At 51.4% G+C, this 26,149-nt stretch overlaps 2 protein-coding genes and 1 non-coding gene across 7 annotated transcripts; 1 reads left to right on the top strand and 2 right to left on the bottom strand.

Annotated features, from left to right (window-relative positions):
- Positions 1–1,854: 1,854 nt before the first annotated feature.
- On the top strand, positions 1,855–17,060 carry ZSWIM8 (zinc finger SWIM-type containing 8). Of its 2 annotated transcripts, none has more exons than XM_045842236.1 (26): positions 1,855–2,343; positions 4,441–4,594; positions 4,847–4,941; positions 5,116–5,288; positions 5,463–5,570; positions 5,684–5,765; positions 5,897–6,017; positions 6,412–6,613; positions 6,756–6,931; positions 7,271–8,264; positions 8,905–9,036; positions 9,171–9,350; positions 9,453–9,636; positions 9,847–9,945; positions 10,852–10,976; positions 11,655–11,895; positions 11,993–12,151; positions 12,250–12,478; positions 12,652–12,941; positions 13,098–13,321; positions 14,664–15,152; positions 15,405–15,564; positions 15,686–15,862; positions 16,023–16,142; positions 16,397–16,575; positions 16,707–17,060. In XM_045842236.1, exons 1-26 carry the CDS (start codon positions 2,136–2,138, stop codon positions 16,908–16,910), a joined length of 5,505 nt encoding a protein of 1,834 aa, XP_045698192.1. In that variant the 5' UTR covers positions 1,855–2,135; the 3' UTR covers positions 16,911–17,060. The 2 variants fall into 2 exon arrangements, with proteins under 2 accessions (XP_045698192.1, XP_045698191.1); XM_045842235.1 differs by having other exon boundaries at positions 15,405–15,588.
- Positions 17,061–17,298: 238 nt separating this feature from the next.
- NDST2 (N-deacetylase and N-sulfotransferase 2) lies at positions 17,299–25,933 on the bottom strand. Of its 4 annotated transcripts, none has more exons than XM_045842237.1 (16): positions 25,598–25,933; positions 24,916–24,923; positions 23,380–23,422; positions 21,950–23,295; positions 21,688–21,775; positions 21,227–21,381; positions 20,869–21,054; positions 20,483–20,611; positions 20,170–20,352; positions 19,976–20,072; positions 19,198–19,321; positions 18,896–19,070; positions 18,536–18,706; positions 18,322–18,431; positions 18,019–18,121; positions 17,299–17,921 (listed from the first exon to the last, which is right to left on the bottom strand). In XM_045842237.1, exons 4-16 carry the CDS (start codon positions 22,952–22,954, stop codon positions 17,796–17,798), a joined length of 2,652 nt encoding a protein of 883 aa, XP_045698193.1. In that variant the 5' UTR covers positions 22,955–23,295; positions 23,380–23,422; positions 24,916–24,923; positions 25,598–25,933; the 3' UTR covers positions 17,299–17,795. The 4 variants fall into 4 exon arrangements, with proteins under 4 accessions (XP_045698193.1, XP_045698195.1, XP_045698194.1 ...); XM_045842239.1 differs by having other exon boundaries at positions 20,869–20,979; XM_045842240.1 differs by having other exon boundaries at positions 17,781–17,921; positions 18,359–18,431.
- LOC123821198 lies at positions 19,713–19,841 on the bottom strand. Its single transcript, XR_006786063.1, has one exon. It is a non-coding gene; the product is annotated as a small nucleolar RNA SNORA77 (small nucleolar RNA).
- Positions 25,934–26,149: the final 216 nt, after the last annotated feature.

The following is a 26,149-nucleotide window of genomic DNA, read 5'->3' as shown; positions in this document are numbered from 1 at the left end:
GCCTGCAACTGAGGCATTTGCCCTGACCAGGAATTGAAATGGCAACCTTTCAGTTCTCGGGCTGGCACTCACTCCACTGAGCCACTCACACTCGCCAGGGTGGGAAAATGTCATTTTTTAAAAATCCACTTTTTAGCTTTTCTTTGATTTGTTAAAAGATTTTATTTTTACTTTATTTTTTAGAGAGAGGAGAAGGGAGGGTGAAAGGAAGAGAAGCATCAATGTGTGATTGCCTCTCACGTGCCCCCTACTGGGGACCTGGCTGCAACTCAGGAATGTGCACTGACTGAGAATTGAACCAGGGCTCCTTTGGTTTGCAGGCTGGCACTCAATCCACTGAGTCACACCAGTCAGGGCAGCTTTTCTTTAAAAACAATGGAAAGATCTGGCAATCCTACTTTCTCATTACCACATGGCAATAATCAAATACAGCTGATTATTGTTCCTCTCCATTTTCAGGGGCCTGTCCGTGGGACTCCCCAAAATAGTGCAACTGAGACTTAATCGGCAGTTACTTTGTGTGTCACCTATCTACGTCTCTCATCCACTCAGTTGCTGAAGGCATTTATTTTTGTGACCCCCCCATGTTAGAAACAACTGTATGTTTGCATTTTATGTATACTCTGCCTTTTCAGTCATAACTCATTTAACCTTTGTACCTCCCAGCATTATATGGACAAAGGGATCAGTGGGGTTTTTTAAGCTCCAGTGGGATAATTACCCACTTCTTTTTTTAAAGATTACAGTGGGATGATTATTAAGATAAAGAAGGGGTCTTGCCTCCCTGATCCTCCACAAGTACTTCTACTTCTTCCTATAGTCCTCATACTCCATGGGTAGAGCACTGAGCAAGTGTCTGGTTCTGCAAGCTGAGGCTTAGCTGTAAGAAGTGCAGTGGTTAAGCACTTTGGAGTAGACTTAGGAGTTCTTAATCAAGAGTCAATGGATGCCCAGCAAGAGATCTGTGATCATGGATGGGAAGAAGTTTTTATCTTTAACCACAACTGATTTAGCATTTCAGCTAGGACTGTGGGAAATAAACCACAGTATCATTAGAAATACCAATATGAAATCATGGTATTTTCATACCATTATAGTTTGTTACAGGTACTTCAGTATCATTCATGCACATCACTAACTTCAAAATTATATTTATTACACTTGCTGCTGGATCTTATGTAATGTTTAAATAAATGTTACTGTTATAACTTTATTAACATTTTGGTAATGATATTACCAAAATAACTTGTATTTCAACATAATTGATTTCCTTTATAATTCTCATAATTTTATTTTGTGCATTTATAAACAATCTGAGAAGGGGATCCAGGGACTTCACCAGGCTGCTGAAGAGTCAGTGACACACAGAAAGGCTAAGAACCCCTAGACTTAAAGGCACCACTGACAAAAAGTACAACCATTTCCTGAAATCAAACGCCCCAATTGGACTTCCCCTATAAAGTCTTCTGGAATGCAGGCTTCTGGACTACAGTTCCCAGAAGGTGAAGCCGCCCGATGCCTATCCCGAATTAGGACAATAACTATCCAATGGTTCCTGTGTTGTTGCTTGACAGCCTACGATTCCCAGCGTGCCTGGCGAATGTTTATTCCTTGGGGACATTGTGGACGCCAAGTTATTGCTGGGATCTGAAGTCGTTTTGTTTACCTTCAGGGGTTGGGTTCCTTTTATTGTATCCGAGGGTGGGTTCAAGGGGGAAAAAAAGCAGGAAATGCAGCAATTAAACACACAAGGCCCCTACATCGGCACCTACTAGGTCTGGTCCCCGAGCACGCGAGGGCGGAAGTGGTGGTGGCCGGCGCGGCCGGAAGTTCAGATCAGCTGATGGGGGAGGCGGTGCCGCAGATACCGAGAGGCCCCGGCTGCCGAGCGCTTCGTCCGGGCCCTGGGTCTCGGAAACTGGCAGTGATCTCCGTTCGCACCTCGCAGTTGGGCGAGGCTCTGTCCTGTATCTCTCCCAGGCCTGAGATCCTCGCCCGGCACGGCCGCCCTGAGCGCCCCGGCCAGCCCCAGCCCCGGCTCGCCCCTCAGGCCCCGGGCCTCCCCTCAGTCCCCGGCCGGCGGCCCAGGCCCCGGATCCGCTGGGGGGGACCCGGCCCCGGGGGGTGCGGGCCCTATGGAGCTGATGTTCGCAGAGTGGGAAGACGGAGAGCGCTTCTCATTTGAGGATTCGGACCGCTTTGAAGAAGATTCGCTATGTTCCTTCATTTCCGAGGCCGAGAGCCTCTGCCAGAACTGGCGGGGATGGCGCAAACAGTCAGTGGGGCCCAATTCCCCCACCGGCGGCGGTGGCGGAGGTGGCAGTGGCAGTACCAGAATGCGAGGTGACGGAGAGCTGGGGGTGGGGGGGAGGGGCACAGGCAGGCCCTACTCCGGCCTTGCTCGAGAGCTGTTCCTGCTCGGGAGGTGTCCCGGACCACGAGCTGTATCAAGCTTTGAACAGACTTCAGGATTCGCTTCTCTAGTCTTTCTGGGGTGGCTTCTCCACACCAGCCTGTGTGTGTGTGTGCGTGTATTAGTGTGAGTAATTTGGGATGATGGCTGGGAAATCCTGGGTTGAACAGGATTATTAACGTCAGAAAGTAGATCTTTTGTTGTGCATTTGCCTTACAGATGGGTAGGAAAGAATATCTTCTCGGACTTGGGAATACTTAACTGAGTTCAGCCTGAGGCAAGCCAGAAAGTAGAGAATGTGGGTAGGAGGTGGATTGTGAAGAAGTGACCATTTGAGGTGTGTCATCCCATTGCAAAGTGCACAGGGAGCTTCTTGATTCAGGGTGAGGATCTCTGATCCCAGCTGCACCAGTAAGGGATTAAGGGATTCTACTCAGAAGAACGTGGAGGTGAACTGATCTGTGAAGGAGATTACATAGTTCCACAAGTGTAGGTCAGAGGTTTGGTTCCTGGCCACATTGAACATCTGTCAGAAGTCAAGGCCGGAGCCACTGGATCAACAACCTTAGATTTCCATCATCTGGGCCCTGGGGGAAGGTTGTGAGTAATTGTCTCTGGAGTCTCCTTATGAGCACTCTTCTGGTTTTCACTGTGAGCTTCTTTCATCCTTGGGTCTTTCAGTGAATTAACCAGTAGGGGCTGTAAAGAATTTTGCTTTAAGGAGGATGGAGAGGAGGGTGAGAAGAGAAGCCCCGTAGGCTCAGGACTCACCAAATCCTCTCCCTGCCTTCCTCATGGCACAGTTTTTGTCCTGGGCCTCAGTGGAAGCTAACTTTTTCAGCAATTGAGGGTTTTGATTTGTGCGGTCACTCTAGCTATTCCAAAGGTCCTTTTTTCCAAACTGCCCTGCAGAGATTTCTAGCACCCCTTTGGGACACAGAGAAATGTACATGTGTTACTTTTTAGGAGTGGCAGTATCCAGCTTCAGCTGGAGAGAGAGCACAGCACGCACACACACACACAGGTCACAGACAGTTTCACCGTGGGTCTTCTATGGCTTCTCTGCTTCTGTCATATTTGCGTGTGGGTGGCCTGGAGGCTTAGAGCTCCCTCGCTTTGAGGGATGTATGAAGTCCTGGGGTGGCAAAGATTTTTAACATACTGATATCTCCCTGAATAGGTTAAAATCTAGGAAAACATGTCATTCCCCCGACCCCTCTCCTGTCCAGGGCCACCCTCAATTGCCTATTTGTAAAATAAGGAGATTAACATTTAAAAAAAAGGGGTGGGGGTCCTTTCAGCTCCATGATTTTCTGTTTTCTAATCTGACCAGCAGTTCAGTGAGGTATGTAATCTGTTGTGTTTCACTGCTTTTTGATTAAAACAGTGGGAAACCTTGAGTGGTAACTCCATCCTACTCCAGGTGATTCCAGGAGTACCAGCTCTGTTCCCTTGGGACAGCCTGTCTCTCCTCCCTCCCCCCAGGGCTTCTGTTGTAGGAAGCTGGGGTTCAGGTGTGCCAAAGGAAATACAGCCTCTCTTGTTTTGGAGGTCCCTCCTTTTGGGCTCTGGTCTGTCTTCCCTCCTTAAATAGAGGTCTGGAGCCTAGAGAAAAAGGGATAGTAAAAAAGCATTTAAAGAAGAGCATGTCAGAAAAGACATTAACAATGTAATATGAATCTAAAGTAGTAGATATATGGGAAATTAGATGCTGAGGCTTGTGAAAGGTCTTACTTGCTAGGGTTCTGAACAACACTCCTGTTTGACCAGGAGTTTCTGGGATATTCCTGATATCTTCTATTTTAGACCTTAGGTAGCAGGCTCTGGGCTGAGGTTGTTTAGCTCTCTTTCCCCGGATAGAGTTTTAAGGGTTAGTAGTGTGTCCTGACAGGAGTGTCCTTTGGTTTTTCATCCAGGTCTCCTCTTTCTTTCATAGTGAAGGTGGGGCCCAAGATGTGGCACTGGCATTGGTGCCAAATAATCATGGCTGTTTTCATTTCTCCTCACCTCAACCTTTGTTATCAAAGATGGACTAGTGATCCCATTGGTGGAGCTGTCGGCAAAGCAGGTGGCATTTCATATCCCATTTGAAGTGGTGGAGAAAGTTTACCCCCCAGTGCCTGAGCAGCTACAGCTCCGAATTGCTTTTTGGAGCTTCCCTGAGAATGAAGAGGATATTCGGTGAGGCTAAAGGACTGATGGTGGGGAGTGGGGTCCTGATATTTCACACAGTGTGCTGGGCTTTCCACAGAACAAAGGAGATATTGTATTTGGGGCTGTAGTAAGAAGACAAGGGGAGGAGGGAGTGCCTGGGATTTTTCCCAAGAGGGAGTGACACTGGGGAGAGAGCGCCCAGGGTATTGTGGTCTCTGACAGGGTCTATAGAGGTCATTTGCTGAGTTGGGGCTATGTCTTCATCTTCTTCACTCCCAGGCTGTATTCATGCCTGGCCAATGGCAGTGCAGATGAGTTCCAGCGAGGGGACCAGCTGTTCCGCATGAGGGCTGTGAAGGACCCACTGCAGATAGGTAAGTGCCCATGGTGTCATGTGGCACTCATGCACCTCCCATCCCATGTGTTAGGAATTAAGGACTTACTGCAAGAAGGTGGAGCAGGTTGTCCGAATAACTGCAGGACTAGAGTTGGGGACACAGACTTATGTCTTAATGGCTCTTTCTGACCATACCCATGTTTCTCCCCAGGGTTCCATCTGAGTGCTACAGTGGTGCCACCTCAGATGGTCCCCCCAAAAGGGGCCTACAACGTGGCTGTGATGTTTGACCGCTGCCGGGTCACTTCCTGCAGCTGCACCTGTGGGGCTGGGGCCAAATGGTGCACGCATGTCGTGGCACTCTGTCTCTTCCGAATCCACAACGTGAGGCCCTCCCAATTTATCCTGGTCCTATCCTACGCTCCATATCCCTCTTCTCTGCTGCATGCTTGGCCACCATGTGAGCCCCCTCGCCTCCCCTACTCATACTCTCTAGTCCCAGGTCCAGCACCATCAAGCCTTTCTCAGATTGTTCTATATCTCTATCTGTCCTCCCAGGCTTCTGCAGTCTGTCTGCGAGCCCCAGTCTCAGAGTCCCTGTCTCGGCTACAGAGGGACCAGTTGCAGAAGTTTGCACAGTACCTCATCAGTGAGCTCCCTCAGCAGGTGAGTGAGGTCGGCACATGGTCTTCCAGCTAGCTCCAGGGCTGCACTATCAGCCTTCCTATTAGGCCCTGGCTTCCTTGGGTCACCTATGCTTTTGTTACTTTTCCCCTCAGATTCTACCCACAGCCCAGCGCCTCCTAGATGAACTCCTGTCCTCTCAGTCAACTGCCATCAACACAGTGTGTGGAGCCCCAGGTGAGTGTGGTCAGAAAGGGCAGTAGGAAGATAGAAAGCTGGTAGTGCAGAGTGCCACTTACTAAAGGCTTGCTGTTGTCAGGCAAATCCAGGTCCCTGTCTCTAGGTGACTAACTGCCTGTCACTCCCAGACCCCACAGCAGGGCCCTCAGCCTCTGACCAGAGTACTTGGTATTTGGATGAATCTACACTTACTGACAACATCAAGAAGACACTGCACAAGTTCTGCGGCCCCTCCCCTGTGGTCTTCAGGTAAATTAGATCTGTTCATTCTTGTGTCTGATGGAAAGGGAGTGTCCCTCAGGCTCTTGATGGATCCTTTGTTCTATTAATGCTTGTGCCTCTCACCTTTTGTTCCCTGTACTGGTACAGTGCCTGGCACACCAAAGATGGCACTAATAATCTGGTGGATGATTGTAGGTTTAAATAGTCACAGAGTGGTCTTTTCTTAGCTAGGTAGAGCAGAAGTTATTTTTCTTCCTTTGAGAGGTTGGGAGACTAAGAGATTTAGAATCCTTGTTATGGACATCCTTTATTCCACATACTGTGTATTTTGGGTTAGTGTTCCTTTTGTGTCAAAGCCCTTTCATCTGCTTTATTCAGTCCCATCTTAGGGTCATCATTTTCCACTCCACTACTTTCACAGTGATGTGAACTCCATGTATCTGTCTTCCACGGAGCCTCCAGCTGCAGCTGAATGGGCATGTCTGTTGCGCCCTCTGAGGGGCCGAGAGCCAGAGGGTGTCTGGAATCTGCTTAGCATTGTGCGGGAGATGTTCAAACGGAGGGACAGCAATGCTGCCCCCTTGTTGGAAATCCTCACTGACCAGTGCCTCACCTACGAACAGGTAACTCCCCAGAGTTGGGTAGCCTTATGATGGTTCATTTTCTCCTTCCCTTAACCCCATTCCCTTGAGGCTGACAGACACTGGGGAGGGCTACTCCTTTTCCAAGCTCTTTGGTGTGTCTCAGAGCTCTCTTTGTTTCCAGATAACAGGTTGGTGGTATAGCGTGCGCACCTCAGCGTCACACAGCAGCGCCAGTGGGCACACGGGTCGTAGCAATGGGCAATCAGAGGTGGCGGCCCATGCATGTGCCAGCATGTGTGATGAGATGGTCACACTGTGGAGATTGGCTGTGCTGGACCCCGCACTCAGCCCCCAGCGGTGAGTCTCCTTTTATGCTCACTACAACCTGCACAGACCAAGCCTCATCTCCTTGTCCACATACAGATGTACCATTCTTCTAGTCCTAGGGAAGTGGGAGATGCTGCACATTAGGGTTACTCAGTGACTTATGAGTCCTTTTAGTGAGAGGCTTTCTTCTTTCCCTCCCCTTAGTAGCACCTACTTTCCCAAATCCCAAGTTTTGGAGGCGGCTGGCTTAAGTTCTTCCCTGGGTCCTTCCCTGTGCCCCCCTTGGGGGTGTATGTCTCCTCCACCCCCTTCATCCCTTCTCAGTGCAGAGTACAGTCCCCCAGCAGGCTTGCCCCTTTGTTTCCTCAGCCGCAGGGAACTGTGTGTGCAGCTCCGCCAGTGGCAACTGAAGGTGATTGAGAATGTGAAGCGGGGACAGCACAAAAAGACCCTGGACCGGCTCTTCCCTGGCTTCCGGCCAGCAGTGGAGGCTTGCTACTTCAACTGGGAAGAGGCCTACCCACTTCCTGGTGTCACCTACAGTGGCACAGACCGGAAGCTGGCACTGTGCTGGGCCCGAGCCCTGCCCCCTCGGCCTGGTGCCTCCAGATCTGGGGGCCTGGAGGAATCCCGGGAGCGGCCTCGCCCTCTTCCTACTGAGCCAGCTGTGCGGCCCAAGGAGCTTGGGGCTAAGCGCAAGGGGTTGGGTGAGGGGATCCCTTCATCACAGAGGGGTCCCCGCCGCCTCTCAGCTGAGGGGGGAGATAAGGCTCTGCATAAGATGGGTCCAGGTGGGGGCAAAGCCAAGGCATTGGGTGGGGCTGGCAGTGGGGGCAAGAGCTCAGCGGGCGGTGGTGGGAGCAAGCGACGGCTGAGCAGCGAAGACAGCTCCCTGGAGCCAGATCTGGCTGAGATGAGCCTGGATGACAGCAGCTTGGTCCTGGGTGCAGAGGCCAGCACCTTTGGTGGATTCCCTGAAAGCCCGCCACCCTGCTCTTTCTCTGGTGGCTCCCGAGGCCCTTCTACCTTCCTTCCTGAACCCCCAGATACTTATGAAGAAGATGGTGGTGTGTACTTCTCAGAAGGGCCTGAACCTCCCACAGCCTCTGGTGGCCCCCCTGGTCTACCTGGGGAGGTCTGTAGCCGGGACGACCTACCTTCAACAGATGAGAGTGGCAGTGGGCTCCCCAAAACCAAAGAGGCAACCGCCACAGTTGAAGAGGAGGATGATGACTACCAGGCATATTATCTGAATGCCCAGGACGGGGCAGGGGGCGAGGAAGAGAAAGCCGAGGGTGGGGCTGGGGAGGAGCACGACCTGTTTGCTGGACTGAAGCCACTGGAACAGGAGAGCCGCATGGAGGTGAGAAGACTGTGTCCCTTAGCTGCAGCTGGCCATTGCATGACTATTAGAACCCTATAGCAGGTTACTAACTGGCCTTGCCTGCAGTCCATTCTTCACTGCTTTCATACTAGTTTTCCTGAAATGTCTGGTTGTGTCACTGCTGCTTAAAACTTGTGTGGTTTCCCATTGCCCTTCGTTTAAAAAATGAAAGTCCTTGGCATGATCTTTGCATGCTTCTCCAGCTTCATCTAGCTACTCAGTCCTTTATACTTCGGTCATTTGAACCACTCCTGTAGCTTGCTGTGCTCTCTTGCTTCCATGCTTTTGTATAGATTGGCCTTTCTGCTTGGAATGTTCTTCCCTCACCTTAGTTGGTTAGCTCCAGTCCCTTGTTTAGGTCTCAAAAGATCTTAGAGATCACTTCCTCTAGGCGTCTTCCCTTAGTCTGCTCCTCTGTCCCAAGTCCCAGTAACCTTTCCTAGTAGTTGGCTTCACACTGGTTTGTTTCTGTGACAAGATGAGTTCCTGTGGTATACTCAGGACCAGCATAGGGCCTAGCATATAATAAGTGCTTATGGGATGTTTGCTGTATGAGTATGGTGTCCTGCCCTTGAAAGTTGAGGCTGCAACCTGTCTGTTGTCCATGGCCTCTCTCCAGGTGTTATTTGCCTGTGCTGAGGCCTTGCATGCACATGGCTATAGCAGTGAGGCCTGCCGCCTCACCGTGGAGCTTGCCCAGGACCTGCTAGCCAACCCACCTGACCTCAAGGTAGAGCCGCCCCCTGCCAAGGTGAGAGAGACCCCCTTCTCCAGCCCTCCCCATTTATCCCTAATCCTCTCCCATGCCCCACCCCAAGTGAGAGCCTCCTCCTTCCACCAAGGTGAGCCAGATTCATCTGCCTGCCTCCTTGTGCTTCTGTGTAGGGCAAGAAGAACAAGGTATCTACGAGCCGTCAGACCTGGGTAGCTACCAACACCCTGACCAAGGCAGCCTTTCTGTTGACAGTGCTCAGTGAACGCCCGGAGCACCACAACCTAGCTTTTCGAGTTGGCATGTTTGCCTTAGAGCTACAGCGGCCCCCAGCTTCTACCAAGGCCTTGGAGGTCAGAGATTCTGTCTGAGGCTTATACTATAATCTCCTCAGAGCCTTACATCTTGATCTCCATTGAGGTATTAGAGGTCTGAGGTCATTTCTGTGCCCTCAGGTGAAGCTGGCATACCAGGAGTCTGAGGTGGCTGCCTTGCTCAAGAAGATTCCTTTGGGTCCAAGTGAGATGAGTACCATGCGGTGCCGGGCAGAGGAGCTTCGGGAGGGGACACTCTGTGACTATCGGCCTGTTTTGCCTCTCATGTTGGCCAGTTTCATCTTTGATGTTCTCTGTGCTCCAGGTATGGTGCCTGACTCTATAGCAAGTGGGGGACTCTGAGGCAGGGGTAGCTTTCTCTTAGGAAAAACCGAGTCCCAAGGCTCTGAATTGCCTAGGACCCATCTGGCAGCTACATGGGAGGGTCTGGAATGATGAGGGGCTTTGGTTCCCTCCCTTTCATTTTTTTTCCATGATACTTCTGTCTGCCTGACTTACTCCAACTTTCATTCAGTGGTTTCTCCCACGGGTTCCCGGCCCCCAAGTCGCAACTGGAACAACGAGATGCCTGGGGATGAGGAGCTTGGATTCGAGGCAGCAGTTGCTGCCTTGGGTGAGTATGTCAGTACCTTGAGCATATCCGAGCTACACCTGGCCCAGACTGTGAAGGGCATAAAATGTGGGCCTTGTTCTAAAGGGGCTCTGTGGTTATGGGAAAGCCAGGATGGACATGTGTGATTCAAGTAGTGCCTATGAGACACTTAAGAATTTAGGGCAAAAATGTGTGCTGTGTTGCCCTGGCTGGTGTCGCTCAGCTGCTTGGAAATCATCCCCATAACTGAAAAGTTGCGAGTTCAGTTACTGGTCAGGGCACACGCTTGGGTTGCATGTGGGTTTAATTCCTAGTCCGGGGACAGGTGGGTGCCACCTCCAGTCTGGACATGTACAGTCCCAGATCCCAATGTCTATGATCCCTGGTCCCCAGTGTGTATGGGGAGCAACCAATCAATGCTTTTCTCTTGTATCAATGTTTCTCTCTCCCCTTCTCTCTCTAAAAGCAATGAAAAAAATATTCTCTCGTGAGGATTTTTTAAAAAAGGGTGCTATAGGTTTTCATTGTTGTAAGGTCAGTGAAACAAAAATCTAGGGAAAGGCCTTGCGGGGGTAGAATATGGAGTGTGGTTTAAAAGATCAGTTAAGTTCTGCAAAGGGGTACAAAATACCATGAATAAAGATACAGAGGCAGCCAAGTGTTCATGAGATTGAGGAGCCCAACTCCCCTAAAGTGTTGTATATGCCAGGAAGGTAGAACAGGCCAAAGTTATGAAGGTCTTAAAAAGCAGACCAGAGCTTAGCTTGGCTGGGTGTAATAGGCAGTGGGGACCTTGCACAGGGGATGTGGGTTGGACCAGGAGAACTCCTTACCTTATATGCTGGTGGCTGCGGAGCCCTGGCCTGTTTACCTTTGCTGTCTTGGGAGTTATGGTGATTCTCAATTCCCATGAGCCCCTCCTCGCAGGCATGAAGACAACTGTGAGCGAGGCAGAGCATCCCCTCCTGTGTGAAGGTACACGTCGGGAGAAGGGTGACCTGGCATTGGCACTGATGATCACTTACAAGGATGATCAGGCCAAGCTCAAAAAGGTAAGGGTACTGGGGTACTGGGATTTTGAGAGGGGAAGAGAGCAGGCCCACCATCTTTCCCAGGGATTTCCAGTACAATGAGAAAAGAACTATTCTGCCCATAGGAGATAAGTGGGGAATCTTGGGGATACCTCATAAGAACAAGAGAGACCAATGGTTCTTATAGGAGTGTTTGGGCAGAGGGTGGAAGAAAAGAAGCAGAGGACATAAAGTTGGTCATTCATTCACTTGTTTTAAGTGTTATAGAGGATACCAAAATATTAAGACAGCCCCTATCTTCTAGGACAACAATTTTTAACCAGTGTGTTGCAAGAATTTTTAAAACTTGCAAAGCCTGACTATTTACTCGGGCACTGACCTCTTTTCTCTTAGATTGTCAAATAAGAAAATGGCAACAGCTAAGACAACAATAAGCTACCTGGTGTGAAAATATCAAAATTATACCCTTTTTTTGGTCATATTGGCAAAAAAAAAATATTTTTGGTGTGCTGCAGAATTTTAGTAGTTTGTGTGCCATGAAGTGAAAAAGGCTGAAAATTGCTGTTCTAGGAGATTTTCCTATCATTATAACTGGGGAAGCCTTCTTGAGGAGGTAGTGTTAAGCTATTTCAAGGAGACAGGAAAGTAGTAGAAGTCAGGAGATAAAGGGCATCCTGTTATCACTTCTCTGTCCTCCAGATCTTAGACAAACTTTTGGACCGAGAGAGCCAGACGCATAAGCCACAGACCCTGAGTTCGTTCTACTCATCCAGCCGCCCAGCCACAGCCAGCCAGAGGTCTCCTTCAAAGCATGGGGGCCCATCTGCCCCAGGGGCCCTACAGCCACTGACCTCAGGCTCTGCAGGGTCTGCTCAGCCAGGGAATGTGGCCGGGGCTGGGCCAGGCCCCACTGAGGGCTTCACAGAGAAGAATGTGCCTGGTGAGGTGGGGGCACTGGGCAGGGGGATGAGTGGTATGGAACCATGTTAGGGTCCCCTTTCCTGGGTTAATCCCAATGTCCTATTTTCCCCACCTAGAAAGTTCCCCACATTCCCCCTGTGAGGGTCTCCCATCTGAGGCAGCTTTGACCCCAAGGCTGGAAGGGAAGGTTCCTAGCCGCCTGGCACTTGGCAGTCGTGGAGGCTACAATGGACGGGGCTGGGGCTCCCCAGGGCGGCCTAAGAAGAAGCACACAGGTATGACAAGCCCAGGGGGTGACAGGGTAGGAAGGATATTCCTGGAGTCTGACTTCTGGAACTTCTGAGACTGACTTGTCTTTTGGGGGGGGGCTTAGGCATGGCCAGCATTGACAGCAGTGCCCCTGAAACAACATCGGATAGCTCCCCCACCTTAAGCCGGAGGCCACTTCGAGGGGGCTGGGCCCCCACCTCTTGGGGTCGAGGACAGGACAGTGACAGCATTAGCAGCTCTTCCTCAGATTCCCTGGGCTCCTCGTCTTCCAGTGGAAGTCGCCGGGCCAGTGCCAGTGGAGGGGCCCGAGCAAAGACAGTTGAAGTTGGCAGGTCAGTGGGAAGAAATACTTATCTCTGATCTGGCCCACCCTCAGAGCTGCGTTCCTATTATAATCCAAATATTGTCCTCGCAACGACCTCACTTACCCTGGTCTTTCCCAACCCACCTGAACACCCATTTCAGAGAAACCCCAATCCCCGTCCCTAACCCATTGCCCCTTCAGGTACAAGGGCCGCCGTCCCGAGAGTCATGCTCCCCATGTACCCAATCAGCCGTCAGAGGCAGCTGCACACTTCTACTTCGAGCTGGCGAAGACGGTGCTGATCAAGGCAGGGGGCAACAGCAGCACTTCCATTTTCACACACCCATCTTCCTCAGGGGGCCACCAGGGTCCTCACCGCAACCTGCACCTTTGCGCCTTCGAGATTGGGCTTTACGCCCTTGGTCTGCACAACTTTGTTTCTCCCAACTGGCTCTCACGTACCTATTCTTCCCACGTTTCCTGGATTACAGGTAAATCCAATGTTTTGATTTGGGTATGGGAAGGGGATTAATTGATGAAGATAAGAGCTTTTTCCTTTTGGAGTTACTGATCCCATAGGAGAGACACCAATTTCCACTCCCCAGGGGTGCTCATGCTGACACAGCTCTTTTTCTCCTTTCCCCAAGGCCAGGCAATGGAGATTGGCAGTGCAGCACTGACTATACTGGTAGAATGCTGGGATGGGCACCTGACACCTCCTGAGGTTGCATCCCTGGCTGACAGGGCATCACGGGCACGAGACTCCAATATGGTGAGGGCAGCTGCGGAGCTAGCCCTAAGCTGCCTGCCTCACGCCCATGCATTGAACCCCAATGAGATCCAGAGGGCCTTGGTCCAGTGCAAGGAGCAGGTATTTTTACAGGCAATCTGGGGCATCTGGGCAAGGAGTTTGGGCATGGGGAAAGCTGATGGCCCAGCTCTTGATTTCCATATCCTGGAATTCACAAACTAGCCAGTTTGTTCTCTCAGTGGTGACACTTGACATACTGTGGTGGAACTTTGTCCAGCAGGGCCCACCCACCTGTCACGGATGAGAATAATTCTACCAAGGCATTATCTGCTTGGGGAGGAAAGGTGGCCAATCTCTCAAAGGAGAAGGGCCTTAAGCCTGTTCCTCAGTGGGCTTTTATTGGGTTTAATTTGCATAGGGATACAGGGCATATATGTAAAGCTCATCAATCACTGTCAGGCAGTAATGATCAAACAGCAGATAACATTCAAAGAACTCTGAGGGTTATTCTGAGTCAGGGTCAGATAGCCAAAGGGCCATGAAACTGAGAACCAAACCCATTTTGTGCTTGGACCCTTATCATTTAAATTGAGGGCATTCTTAGAAAAGCAGGTTTCACGGGATTTTCTGCATTCTTTCTTAGGCCAGATCACCCCAGGGAACCACCCTCTCCAGCACAGGGCTGCACCCACCTCCACATTGTTTTAGGCTAAGTCAGGTAGGGGATGCGGGCACCCAAGAGATTAGGAAACTTTTTACAAATAGAATGAGCAATCAGGCTATGACAAAGCCAAGGGGTGAGGGTCCATCACCCCTTTTCTATAGTCCCCTCAGCCCTTACCTGAAGGCCCCCTTCAAGACTGTGCCTGTCTTAGGTTGTCCCTCCCTTGAGGAATCTTACCCATCATTGGCTAACCAGTCATCCGCCTGGGGCCAAGCAGGGTGAAGTAAAGGAGGCAGAGGCTGTGCCCCTGCCAGGGAAATAAGCTTTGTCTCCTTAGTGGCTTCTAGTCCCAAGGTCTTTTTACTCAGCCTTAGCCATGGGCGGTTACAGCTTCTGAAACCAGGCAGGGTGGTTCCCAACAACATACTAATGTTCTTTCACAGCTATTAATTCTTTTACCTTACATTTGTGAAGTTAGTTGTTCCTATTTTACAAATAAGGAAATAGAGGCCTGTAGTTTAGGTGCCAGGATGATCACTACAATGGAATGCCAAGAGAAGGCCTCGGGGACATGATGGGGCTTGGTTAGGACGAAGTGGCTAAATTAGTTTGGAACTGGGACTGTAACCTGGGCCTTGACTTCTATGGTCAGCAAGTATTTGTTGTCTGTGTGAAGCTTTCACTGCTCTGACAGAGCATTGGCCCTGACCCCCCGGGAACCAGCCAACTCTGGAGGAGACAGAATGTTATCCTGAGTAAAGCCCTCCCCCCTTAACCTTCTGTCCTCCTCCCTTCCAGGATAACCTGATGTTGGAGAAGGCCTGTATGGCAGTGGAAGAGGCGGCTAAGGGTGGGGGTGTATACCCCGAAGTGTTGTTTGAGGTTGCACACCAGTGGTTCTGGCTATATGAGCAAACAGCAGGTGGCTCATCCACAGCCCGTGAAGGGGCTACAAGCTGTAGTGCCAGTGGGATCAGGGCAGCTGGGGAGGCTGGGCGGGGGCTGCCTGAGGGCAGGGGGGGCCCAGGGACTGAGCCGGTTACAGTGGCGGCAGCAGCAGTGACAGCAGCAGCCACAGTGGTACCAGTCATCTCAGTGGGGTCCAGTTTATATCCAGGTCCAGGACTGGGGCATGGTCATTCCCCTGGCCTGCACCCCTATACTGCTCTACAGACCCACCTGCCCTGCAGCCCTCAATACCTCACCCACCCAGCTCACCCCGCCCACCCCATGCCTCATATGCCCCGGCCTGCCGTCTTCCCTGTGCCCAGCTCCGCATACCCACAGGTGAGACCAGTGTTCTGTTGGGGTGGGTGGGTTGCGCATATGGGAGAACATCAGGAGTTTATGGGGTGTTGGAGTGTGGGGTATTGTGGGAGAATAGGGCTGTCAGGAGTCCTGGATGAGGTGGTGGGAATCTGGGGAACCCAGCCCAACTAAGGAAAGAAATGTAGGGATACCCATTTGTGGGATGAAAGGGGAGAGTTACATCCTAATGTAATTTTGGTATCTCCCTTTTCTTCCTTTTTCTGTCTCTAGGGTGTGCATCCTGCATTCCTGGGGGCTCAGTACCCATACTCAGTGACTCCCCCCTCACTTGCTGCCACTGCTGTGTCTTTCCCTGTCCCTTCCATGGCACCCATCACAGTACATCCCTATCACACAGAGCCAGGGCTCCCACTGCCCACCAGTGTGGCCTGTGAGTTGTGGGGACAGGGAACAGGTGAATGGAGGGGAGGTACACTGGGCAGGGGAGGTAGGGAGGGAATTCCCTCTGCCCTTCTTTGGACTGAGTTCCTCACATGGCTCTCATCCCTCAGTGAGCAGTGTCCATCCAGCATCCACATTTCCAGCCATCCAGGGTGCCTCATTGCCTGCCCTGACCACACAGCCCAGCCCTCTGGTGAGCGGAGGTTTTCCACCACCCGAAGAGGAGACACATAGTCAGCCTGTCAACCCACACAGCCTACATCACCTGCACGCTGCCTACCGTGTTGGTGAGAGGAGGTCCCTTTCTGTACCCCCACCTGCAGTTGTGCCAGAGGCTTTTCAGTGATAACCACCTCCCATAGTTCTTAATTTGTTTACCTTGGGGTCAGGTACCACGTTAGAGGGTGGAGAATATACCCACACTGTGTGCCCACTCTTTTCTCCCAGGAATGCTGGCACTGGAGATGCTGGGTCGCCGAGCACATAATGATCACCCCAACAACTTCTCCCGCTCCCCCCCCTACACTGATGATGTCAAATGGTTGCTGGGGCTGGCAGCAAAGCTGGGTAACACCTCCCCTCCCTAGGACCATTGTCCACCCCCACCTGCTTCCCCCACCTTCCTATCCCAGACCTACTTCCTAGCTCTTGCTCAGAGTTGAGGCCTTGGTCGGGTATGTGTGCGTGCGCGGGGGGTGGGGGGGCTGCCTCAGCTCCTGGGGTGGAGGGAAACTCTCTGCCAGGCCAGAGCTGAGAGAAAAGTTGGGTCCCTAGGGCAGAGGTGGCCACCCCCGTCTCATGCCCCTCCCCCTGCCCCCCAGGAGTGAACTACGTGCACCAGTTCTGTGTGGGGGCAGCCAAGGGGGTGCTGAGCCCGTTTGTGCTGCAGGAAATCGTCATGGAGACACTGCAGCGGCTGAGCCCTGCTCATGCCCACAACCACCTGCGTGCCCCGGCCTTCCACCAGCTGGTGCAGCGTTGCCAGCAGGCATACATGCAGGTGACAACCCAGGAAGTGTGGAGCAGGGTGGAACACCTCCTGGGCAGGCATGGAACAGATCACTCAGCATGCAAGGGCAGAGGGATCTGGTTCTGTGTTTAGCAGCTCATCCTGCACACATCCTCTTCCAGTACATCCACCACCGCTTGATTCACCTGACCCCTGCCGACTACGACGACTTTGTGAATGCGATCCGCAGTGCCCGCAGCGCCTTCTGCCTGACACCCATGGGCATGATGCAGTTCAACGACATCCTGCAGAATCTCAAGCGCAGCAAACAGACCAAGGAGCTGTGGCAACGGGTCTCACTCGAGATGACCACCTTCTCTCCCTGAATCTGGCCTCCCTACGGCCCTATACAGGGACACAAGCCTGTGGCTATGGGGGCCTCTCACACAGGGGGAACTTGGCTGGACAGATCATCCCCACCCAGTTCCCTGGTAGCCCAGACTGGCAGCTGCTCTTGGGCTGTAGTTTGGGGCCAAGATGTCTCAGACCCTAGAAACCTAGGGTTGGGGGAAACAGCCCCATCTGGGAGGGGGTGTTGGGTGGCCCCTGGTATTTATTTGGCATTTATAAATATATAAACTTTTTTACTCTAATCTGCTTGGGCCTTTCCCTTCTTTCCCTCTATGAGTTTATGAACCTTGAACTGGGGCAGGGGAAAAGTCTGACACTTGCTTTATTATAGGGCTTTCCCACTCCAGTGAGGTAGACAGAACAGAAAAATAAGGATGTTTATTAAGGACATTTCTAGCCCATAGCTAGGGCTCATACTCAGCTCTATGAGCCACTGTTAGGCCTCGTCCGCATTCAATGTGAATGACATTAGGGAGGCCGGGCCACAGGTAGATCCCATTATTCCCACAGTAAGGGGTCCCTCCCACAGCCAGATACAGCTACACTCTGGGGATGAAGAGGTAAATTATTTGATTAATATGTTCCTCTAGACCCTGCCTCTAATTCCTCCCCACCTTCCAAGACCATGAGTCAAAGGTGGCTAGTACCATAATGTGGGGTGTGAAAGGAAGCCCCTTTATCAGACCTCAGAGCAATGGGAAAGAGGACTTTCCCTTCTCAGCCATTCCAAGCCTGGGGGCCACTGAGGTAGAAGGGGGAGGGGCCAGGCCACTCAAATTCCCCTTGTGGGCTCTGCTCTGGGCTTGCCCCCTAGGGAAATGGGCTCTTTTTTTTTTTTTGCTGGTATGGAGGCTGGGACATCATCCCAGACTGGAATGCTGCAGTTCTTCCCGAAGCCATGAGGGCATTGGCTGTCCAAGCCGGCTCAGGAGCTCTGACAGCTCCAAGTTGTGGTTCCGGAAAAAATCCATAAGGAAAAGGCGGGACTGATAGGAGAAAAATGAAGGCAGAAACAGTAAGGAGTGGGACACAGAATCAGATCTTACAGGTGGAGAGAGAGAACCTGCCCCAGAATTTACATACCTCGGTGTCCATATCTGGGTACCTCCGACCTTTGCTCTTGCCTAGACAGCGAGTCTTACCACCTCCAAGTCCCTGGCACCAGAATCCCTTACCTTCATCAAACCTGCTCAATAGGAAGAGACCTTTAAGGGGCAGGTAGAAAAGGAATTCAAGCCCCAGAAATGCAGACTACCTCTCCCAGCCCACAGGGACCTATATCTCTCTTTGAGAGACAGGGTAAATTCGTGTCTCTTCCAGACAGACATGGTCAATGTGCTTCCCATTTTCCCCATGGTCCTCCTCTCCTAGGTCGTGCTCTCCCACCTGAGGGTCCGTGTGTAGTTCAGAAAGGGTGTGATACCCAGGAACTTCTGGATGCTCTCCATTGAAGCAGCTGGGTTGGTACGGAGCTCTTCCCCATCCATAATCAGCAACTAGGGACAGGGATGTGGTTACTGCTGTATTTCTTAGAAGCCTCTTATCTAAAGGAAAGAGGAGGGTAAGGAGGACCCCAGTGAAGGATATTGGGGGATTGTACCTGTCCAGAGGGGTAGTAAGTCAGCCAGCGTTGCAGATGGGTAGAATAGTAGCCAGGGACAAGACAGCGGTTTTGCAAGGAACGAAGTGCCAGAGGGGCCTGGGAAGAGGCTGAAATCACTTGGTAGAAGGTGTAGTTCAGAGCAGCTGGGTCTCCATGTGCTCGCTGGTGCTGAAAAACAGGAAAGGAAGAGAAGAGATTGGTGACTTGACAATTATTTGGCCCTACTCTTGGTCTGATAAACATATAGCATAGGCACACCTCCCCAAGGCACCAGTTTAACTTCCCTACCCTTATTCTGTCTCTCTAGCAGTCACCACCTCCCTCCTTTAAGCCCTAATGTGTGAGCTTCAGGCTCACCTGGTACCAAGAGTAGGCCCTGTCAGCAGGGTTGGTGAGCACAGTGATGATCTTGGCTCGTGGTAAGAGGGCAACACCCCGCCGTGGTACAACTTCTGAGTCAAAGTAGGTGGCACTTTTTTCAAATAGAAAGTCAGTGCTAGCATTGGAAGGGACAGGGAAAAAATCCATGTACCTAGGAAGTAGCACAGAAAAGAGGCAAAATTAAGGGGTCAGATGTCTGTGCAATGGAAGCTGTAATAGGATACCTTGGGGGAAGGAAGTGTTCCTCTGAGAAGCATTCCAAGGAGTCCCAATCTCACCAGTCAATGCCCTTGTGGTAATTAGGGCCATTGAAGAACTGAATTTCCTCAAAGGTGCTCGGGCTAGGGAAGCTGCTGGTCACAGCTGGGTGCAGGCTCAGGAAGAAGTGAATAGCTGTGGTCCCTAAATAGGAAAGAAAGTCCAGCCCTTGTGGGAGAGAATCTAGCTCAACATGAGCTTGAAGGTGAGAAAATAACCACTCTGGGTAGTAAAATACCCTTTGGCCAAATTGCAGCAAGAGAAGGAAATTGTGAGAGATACCAGGAAAGGTTCAAGTAGGGTTCTCAGCCTTGATTGCATCAGAATCACTTGTGGTTCTTTTACTTATTTTTTTATTGATTTTAAAGAGAGAGAGAAACACCAATTTGTTGTTCCACTTATTGATGCACTCATTGTTTGAATCTTATATGTGCCAACTGGGGATTGAATTCACAACCTTAGGGTATCAAGATGATATTCCAATAAACTGTGCTACCCAGTCAGGGCCATTTGTGAATCTTTTTTTTTTTCTTTCCACCGTGTCCCAGGACAGCTGTGTTACCCTTGACAGGTCAAGGCAATCCCAGTACTCTGGAATGTTTCTGTGGCAGACAAAAAAACATTTGTGGATCTTTTAAAACAAAAATTTCATAAATGATTCTGATATACAACCAGGGTTAAGAATCACTGTCTCAAGAGACTGGATTAATATGGGGTGGGTGTGAGAAGGGAGTTCCTTAGCCCAAGAATCCTTTAGGTTTAAGGCAGGGCAAGAGAAACTGGCTAAGGATGATTCACCTGTCTTTTGGGGTCCTACAATGAGGAACTTGGGGAGTCGATCACAGGTTTTCTCCTTGGACCAGATATCTTTGTGCCTCTTATCATCACAGGGATTCTGAAGGTGAAGCCAAGAATCAGACAAGACCTACTCTTTTCTTCAACGCAGAAGAAACCCTCATCATGTCTCTTGTCAGCCCGAGTTCCACCCATACCTGCCAAAGGGGACTTCGCTCTTGAGGGAAGAGTTCAAAGTACTTTTGTGCAAGAGGGACAGGAGGAAGGGTCTGTAGGTGCAGCCGTGTCCAGCACTGGAGGAAGCGCACCAGGCTCTCAAAGGTGTACAGACCCAGTCGATCATTTCCATAGTTGGACAGATGGGTCATAAATATGCTGATCTGCAAAAGGATGCCTGCATGTCAGAGTTGGAGAGCCTACCCATCTCAGAATCAGGATTGGTAAGCAAAGGTCCCAGCCTGCAAATACTTTGACTCTACAATCTTCTGGCCCTTCCTATTGGCACCTTACTGGATTAAGCAGCACTGTCAGGAAGAGCTCTCCACCTCGGATGCTCCGATCTAGTTCATGAGAGCCTCCAGGATACTCATTATAGAAGATTGTGTGAGTGAAGAGACCACATGTCTGCCGTGGCAGCACCTGGAGGGAAAAGAAGAAACAGGGATAGATGAGATTTGAAAGGTAAAATGATGGTCCAGAGGCATAGGATTCCCTGGGTTTGTGGAGGATTCAGTCTGAAGTTATAGCAAGAAAACTCTTGCTATGTGCATTATGACTTTTCACCCTCCTACCCCATTATGTGGATGAACTGGACTGGAAGTTGACAGAACTTAGATCAGTGCAGGCTGGAGACTGTTAAAATGTGGGGGTTCAAGTTTGTATTGGGAGTCCCTTACCATAATACCATTGTGAATGAAGCCACGGCGGTAGCGGGCAGGGCGGAGATGGGGATACTCCTCAGTGCTGGTCACCTGGATGCCCCACACAGATTTCCAGGCTTCGTAGAGCTGCGTATGGACGGGGTACACGCCCGAATGGTGGGGAGCCACAGCATACCCCAGATCCGTGGGAATCCCATGCTCCTGGGAATTGCATAGACTCTCACCAGGACCTGGTGAGGTTTGGGGAATAGAGGGTAAAGGGTGGGGATGCCTCCACAGAGGGAAAAATGGAAAGGGTACCCCATGAGGGGAAGGTTAAAAAGAAAGCATTATCTCTGGGAGAAAATATGGGGAAGAGATCCAAGGGTCTCACCAAAGCAAACTGTTTGTTGAGCCTCATTTGGTCAGCCAGCACGGAGCGATTGTGGAACAGGTGTGGCTGCATGTGGCTCCACATGTGTGGGAACCACCAGAACTCTTCACGGTGCTTCAGCAGCATGTCGTCCCCTGCATCCTCCTCCTCTGTCCCTATGACCACACACTGACCACTGAACACAGCCAGTTAGCTCGTGCCCTCCACTGTTCTGTAACAACACTGACCACCTTCCATCCCTGGACAACATCTGCCCATCGAAGACTGCCTGTCTGCCTCCTTGTCACCTTACCCTCCAGCCACCCATGCCAACCAAAATTCATACCCACTATTAGCTCCTCACAGCATCCTGACCACAAATCTTGCTCCTTTTCTCTGATTTGTCTACCCAGGGAGATGGGACAATGAAAATACAGATCAAACTAAGCTGATATGCTGAAGGAGCAGGGGGATAAGCTCACCAGTATGATAGAACTTGCCCGAGAAGCCCAAGTTGAAGGTGAAGTTGGGGACTAAGGTCCTGAGTTTGTTCTGGGTGGTCAACAGAGCCTGGGAAGAGTAGCAGGAACACAAGAAATCAGGAGATAGCAGACTGAGCAGGAGAAAAATGAGTAGTGTTCTTCCTACCTGGAAAGGGCAGAGTATACCTATGGCAAGCTCAGAATCAAGGAAGGGAATCTCATAGGTTAGAGCTTGAAATAATTTCTAAGGAAAAAGACTGACCTCAACATCAGCCACCTTCATGCGGGTACCTTCCTTGCCCACAAAGATGTCATCAATGTCTACCAAGATGTAGCGTTCAAAGTCCAGGCAAAGGCGCTTGCCAGTGAGGTACGCAACGGCATCAACAAAAATAAGTTTGTGGAGCCAGAAGGAAAGGCCGTGGCCAAAGAGCACCCGCTGGATGCCATCATGAAGCCCCAGGTCCTGTACCACAGTGGGAAGCCGTGCCCGGCGAGGCACTGGTCCTGGCACAGGGAGCTCAGCTGACTGAAGGCTGGCAAGAAGCACTGGTTCATATGTGCTATGATTGGATTGAAAAATGGTCCAGTCATCACCAGGCAATGGCCCAGGCTCTAGGCGGCTAGGGCGTGTGAGATGCAGTAGGGGGGCAGAAGGATTCACTTGGTAGTCCCGGAGCCCCAGGTTTGAATAAAGAAAAAGGGGAAAGCCCTTGAGCTGGGCACTCAGTAGGCTATGCTCATGGGCTCGGAAAAAGCCAATGATGCCCACACCATACTCCACACAGTAACGGTCTAACAGTTCCCGACTCCAGGCATCCAGGTTGACATACTTGAGCAGGTTCTCATAAATGACCAAGACATAGCGGCCACGGGTATGATCAGTCAGCGTGGGCATGTCCCCTCGGCCAGGTGCCAGCTCAGTGCTATAACGAAAACGACTGGACTCCAAGATGGCCACAATCTCCTGCCCCAGCTGTGAGTATGCACTCTCCACAAACACAAGGATCACAGGTTCGGTTCGAGCTGTCTCTGGAGGTCTGGGAGGCCGAGGTGGGACCGGAGGCTGTACAGGGCCAGGGCCAGCTGCCCCGCTACTGCTGCAGTCTCCCAGGGGTAAGGGCAAGGGTTCCTTGGCCTTGGGGCTGGTGGATACGTAGTAAGCCAGGAAGCCCATGGAGCCCAAACTGAAAGCAATTAGCAACAGTATGAGGCGATGCAGTTCCAGCTGCCGAGCTGGGCGTACCACCTTCCACAGCTTGAGCATGGCGGGGGAGGGGAGGCAGGGATGGGGACTACCTCAAGGGATGGGAGGTAGGAGTTCTATAGGCTAGGGCTCTCTTGGGAAGGTAGAAGGATAGGAAAATAGGGGAAAGGGATTCCCTTAGGATCAATTCCCCAAAGAGGCTGAGACAAATTCCCTTAGAGTAGGGTAGGGGAGGTAGAAAGGGCAACAGAGGGCAACTGGACAGAGTCCATTTTTATCAGGTCACCATGGCCCCCTGGCCCATAGCTTCAGGATGCAAATCCAGTCAGGCTCCACCCTTGGTCCTGTTTGAGCTCCTCACATAAGAGGTCAACAAAGTTCACAATCTCTATGCTTCCTATCTGTAAGACAGGAAAATTGAAAGATTATTTCTCTCTTTGAAACTGTGTCATTAATCCATTACCCTCTTCACCCCATCCTCTTACCTTCCGCTCACAGGATGATTTGTTCTCCAAAAACAGAAAGTTCCTGTAGAAAAACAACACAATCTGAGTCTCATACTTTAGCCTCAGAGGTTGTTCCTCTTCTCAGAATACTGTCTAAATTCTCCTCCCTGAGCTAAGCTCAAGTTGGAAAAGTATATTCAAGGGCTGGAAAGAACAATTCTCCCATCAACAAGAAACCAAACAGCCCAGGAAACTGAAAATGAACCTGCTCTGAAAGGAGTTTCCAGCCCATGACCAAGCAGTTGGCCAGTCAGCAGATCTAGTCTTCTTGTGGGGAACAAACAGAAAGCCCCAGAAGTCCCATGCTCCAACGAAATATCAGATAAGAGGAAACTCATGAGCCTGTTAATCTTCTTCATCAATCAAACCCAACACCACTGGCTAACAGCATTAACAAACTTATAGTCAGGTGGACACTATGGTGGTGGTGGTGGCGGGGCGGGGGGCGGGGAGATTCAAGAGGAAAGAGAAATGGTGCTAGCTAATCATTCTATTAGCTTCCAAACCCAGAAATTGGGGACTGTCTTTTCCATTGCTTGTGAAAAATTATTTATCCTCTGCCTTTCATTTCACCCATGCCAGTGTCAAGAGAGATGATAAAAATGTAGCCCCATAGTGGGTCACATCATTGGAACCTAACAAAAGCCAGAGAGCTGAGTCCAGAGTCTCCCCATCCATCCCAGTTCTCCTTCCTAGCTTAGCCTACGTGGTACTATACCCTCATCCATTAACAGCTCAGGAGAAGTCCTCAGCTAGCCTGGAGATACATGAGGGATTGAGTCCTGTTATAAAAACAGAGAAAACTGAGTGGGGCTAGATGAGAGAGAGAAATTAAGTCATATTCAACCAATGAGAGAGAGAGAAGCAGGTCAGTGTGATTGGGAGACAGTTGTAAGGATACCTAATTTTGGAGACTTTTCTTAAACAGATCAACTGCTTCTACAAGCTTTATGGTAGCTTTCCCCATCTTAGCTACTCTTAGTAAGGCCAGTGTCTGGCAACTCCTCTCAACTCCCAGACATACACATCTCAGGGGTGATTAGGAGAGACAGGGTCTTTCAGGGCTGAGAGAGATGATTTAAGAATAGTTCAGCTTTGGCCTGGGTGAAACTACCAGTAATTGACATGAAAAAGAGCACCGGGAGGGGATGTAAATGGTGATGGAAAGGGGTGAATCCTAAGAATTAGACGAAACTCCTTGGAGAAAACACAGTAGTGAGAAGTCACTGTGGGGAAGTAGACACTTGGGGCAAATTAAGTATAATAAGGTAGTTAACATTTATTGAGAGTTTACTCTTTGCGAGACATTCTTCTAAGAGCTTTCTATATATTTAATGGTCACACCAGCCCTAAGAAGTAGATACTATTATTATCCCCATTTTACATGAGTAATTTGAGGGTCAGAGAAGTTTAGTAACTTGCCCAGGATCACACAGCTCAGACAGTGGAGGAACTGGGATTCAAAGTCAGGCCTGTCAAGCTCCATAGCCCGAGCTCTTAACCACTGCATTTTACCTTCATACCTAGAAGAAACAGCCATGTTTAGGGAAGGGATGCTGAGGGAGCCACTGGGGTAGGGTGTGGTGTGGGGTGATGCATATGTAAGTAGGAACAGGGGACGGAGGGAGGTGCTGTACGTGCGAGCAGCAGTGGGAGGTTTTTGAGGGAGAAACCGAAAGGGTCATCCAGGCCTGGGCTGGAGGACAGCGCTATGACAGAGCCTGAGGAAGGCGGGGGTGTGGGCCCCGCACTGGAAGAGAAGCAGAAGCTGTGGGAGGAAGGGGTACCGAGCGGCGACACGGCGACACGGGCATGGGGGGCTGGCACATCGGGTCACAGACGGAGGGACCCTGCTGGGGGGCATATGGGGTCACAGGTGGATATAAGGAGAGCACCGGATGTGGAGCATTAAAGGGGAAGGGGAAGAGGCAAGAGGCGTGCACAGAAGAGTCCCGGCTAAGGAGGAAGGACTGGGCTGGGAGAACCCGAGGGGAAGAGGAGCCCCGTACTGAGGGGCAGACCAGAGGGAGCGAAGGCACTACGAGGAAAAGGACTCCGGGCGTGGGCAGCGCAGGGCCGCGCGAGGGGCCGCCCGGGGCGACGCTGTGGGTGGTTATGAGGGTAACAGAGGGAAAGTCTGTGAGGGGAGGAACTGCGGGCGACCGCTTGTGGGGTGGTATCCTTAAGGGTGGCTCACCCGGCGGACTGGGCGGCGTCCCCGCTGACCCCGGGCTCCGCCGCGTCCCGGGGCTGCCCCGCTTCCCTGATTTCGGGGCCTCGGGCCGCGTCGCTGCGGCTCCGCCATCTCCGAGCGAAAGCTCCGCTGCAGCCGGGCCCAACCACCGCTCCCACTGGGGGGAGGCGGCGCGCTGCCGCTCGAGGTGTCCACTAGGTTTCCCGCCGCCTCTGGGTCGGGCCGTCGAGCGGCCGATGTGCCGGGCAGCCGGACGGCCCTCTACAGCAATCAGCAGAGCCTCGGCCGCGGAGTCGGCGGGCTCCGAGCCCCACCCGCAGAAAGGAACCCCCTCCTCCCTACAGCTTGGCACAGTCTGAGGAGCGTCGGACGGACGCCTGGGCTCACCAGAGGAGGCGGGCCCAGGGTACGGGCTGGTCCACTCAGCCCTACCGAGGGGGAGCGGGCCCGGCCCACTGATAGATGGAGGGGGGCTGGAAAGGGGGCGGGAAGGGGAGGCCCTTGGCGCAGGCCCGAGGGCGGGGCGAGACCCGTAACCCACCAGGGGCCCAACTT

This window comes from Phyllostomus hastatus, unplaced genomic scaffold (genome assembly GCF_019186645.2).
Source record: "Phyllostomus hastatus isolate PE091 unplaced genomic scaffold, TTU_PhHast_1.1 phas_contig_38, whole genome shotgun sequence".
Classification (NCBI taxonomy): domain Eukaryota; kingdom Metazoa; phylum Chordata; class Mammalia; order Chiroptera; family Phyllostomidae; genus Phyllostomus; species Phyllostomus hastatus.
The sequence above is the reverse complement of the archived record's forward strand: the minus strand, read 5'-3'. Positions and strand labels throughout refer to the sequence as shown.

Coding starts and splice junctions, on each gene's coding strand:
- NDST2 (XM_045842237.1), bottom strand. CDS start 22,954: ATGCTCAAGCTGTGGAAGGTGGTACGCCCAGCTCGGCAGCTGGAACTG. Junction 20,612..20,868: donor TCATTCACAATGGTATTATG/GTAAGGGACTCC, acceptor TTTTCCCTCCAG/GTGCTGCCACGGCAGACATG. Junction 18,432..18,535: donor CTTACTACCCCTCTGGACAG/GTACAATCCCCC, acceptor CCCTGTCCCTAG/TTGCTGATTATGGATGGGGA.
- ZSWIM8 (XM_045842235.1), top strand. CDS start 2,136: ATGGAGCTGATGTTCGCAGAGTGGGAAGACGGAGAGCGCTTCTCATTT. Junction 5,766..5,896: donor CACAGTGTGTGGAGCCCCAG/GTGAGTGTGGTC, acceptor TGTCACTCCCAG/ACCCCACAGCAGGGCCCTCA. Junction 6,932..7,270: donor CCCGCACTCAGCCCCCAGCG/GTGAGTCTCCTT, acceptor TTGTTTCCTCAG/CCGCAGGGAACTGTGTGTGC.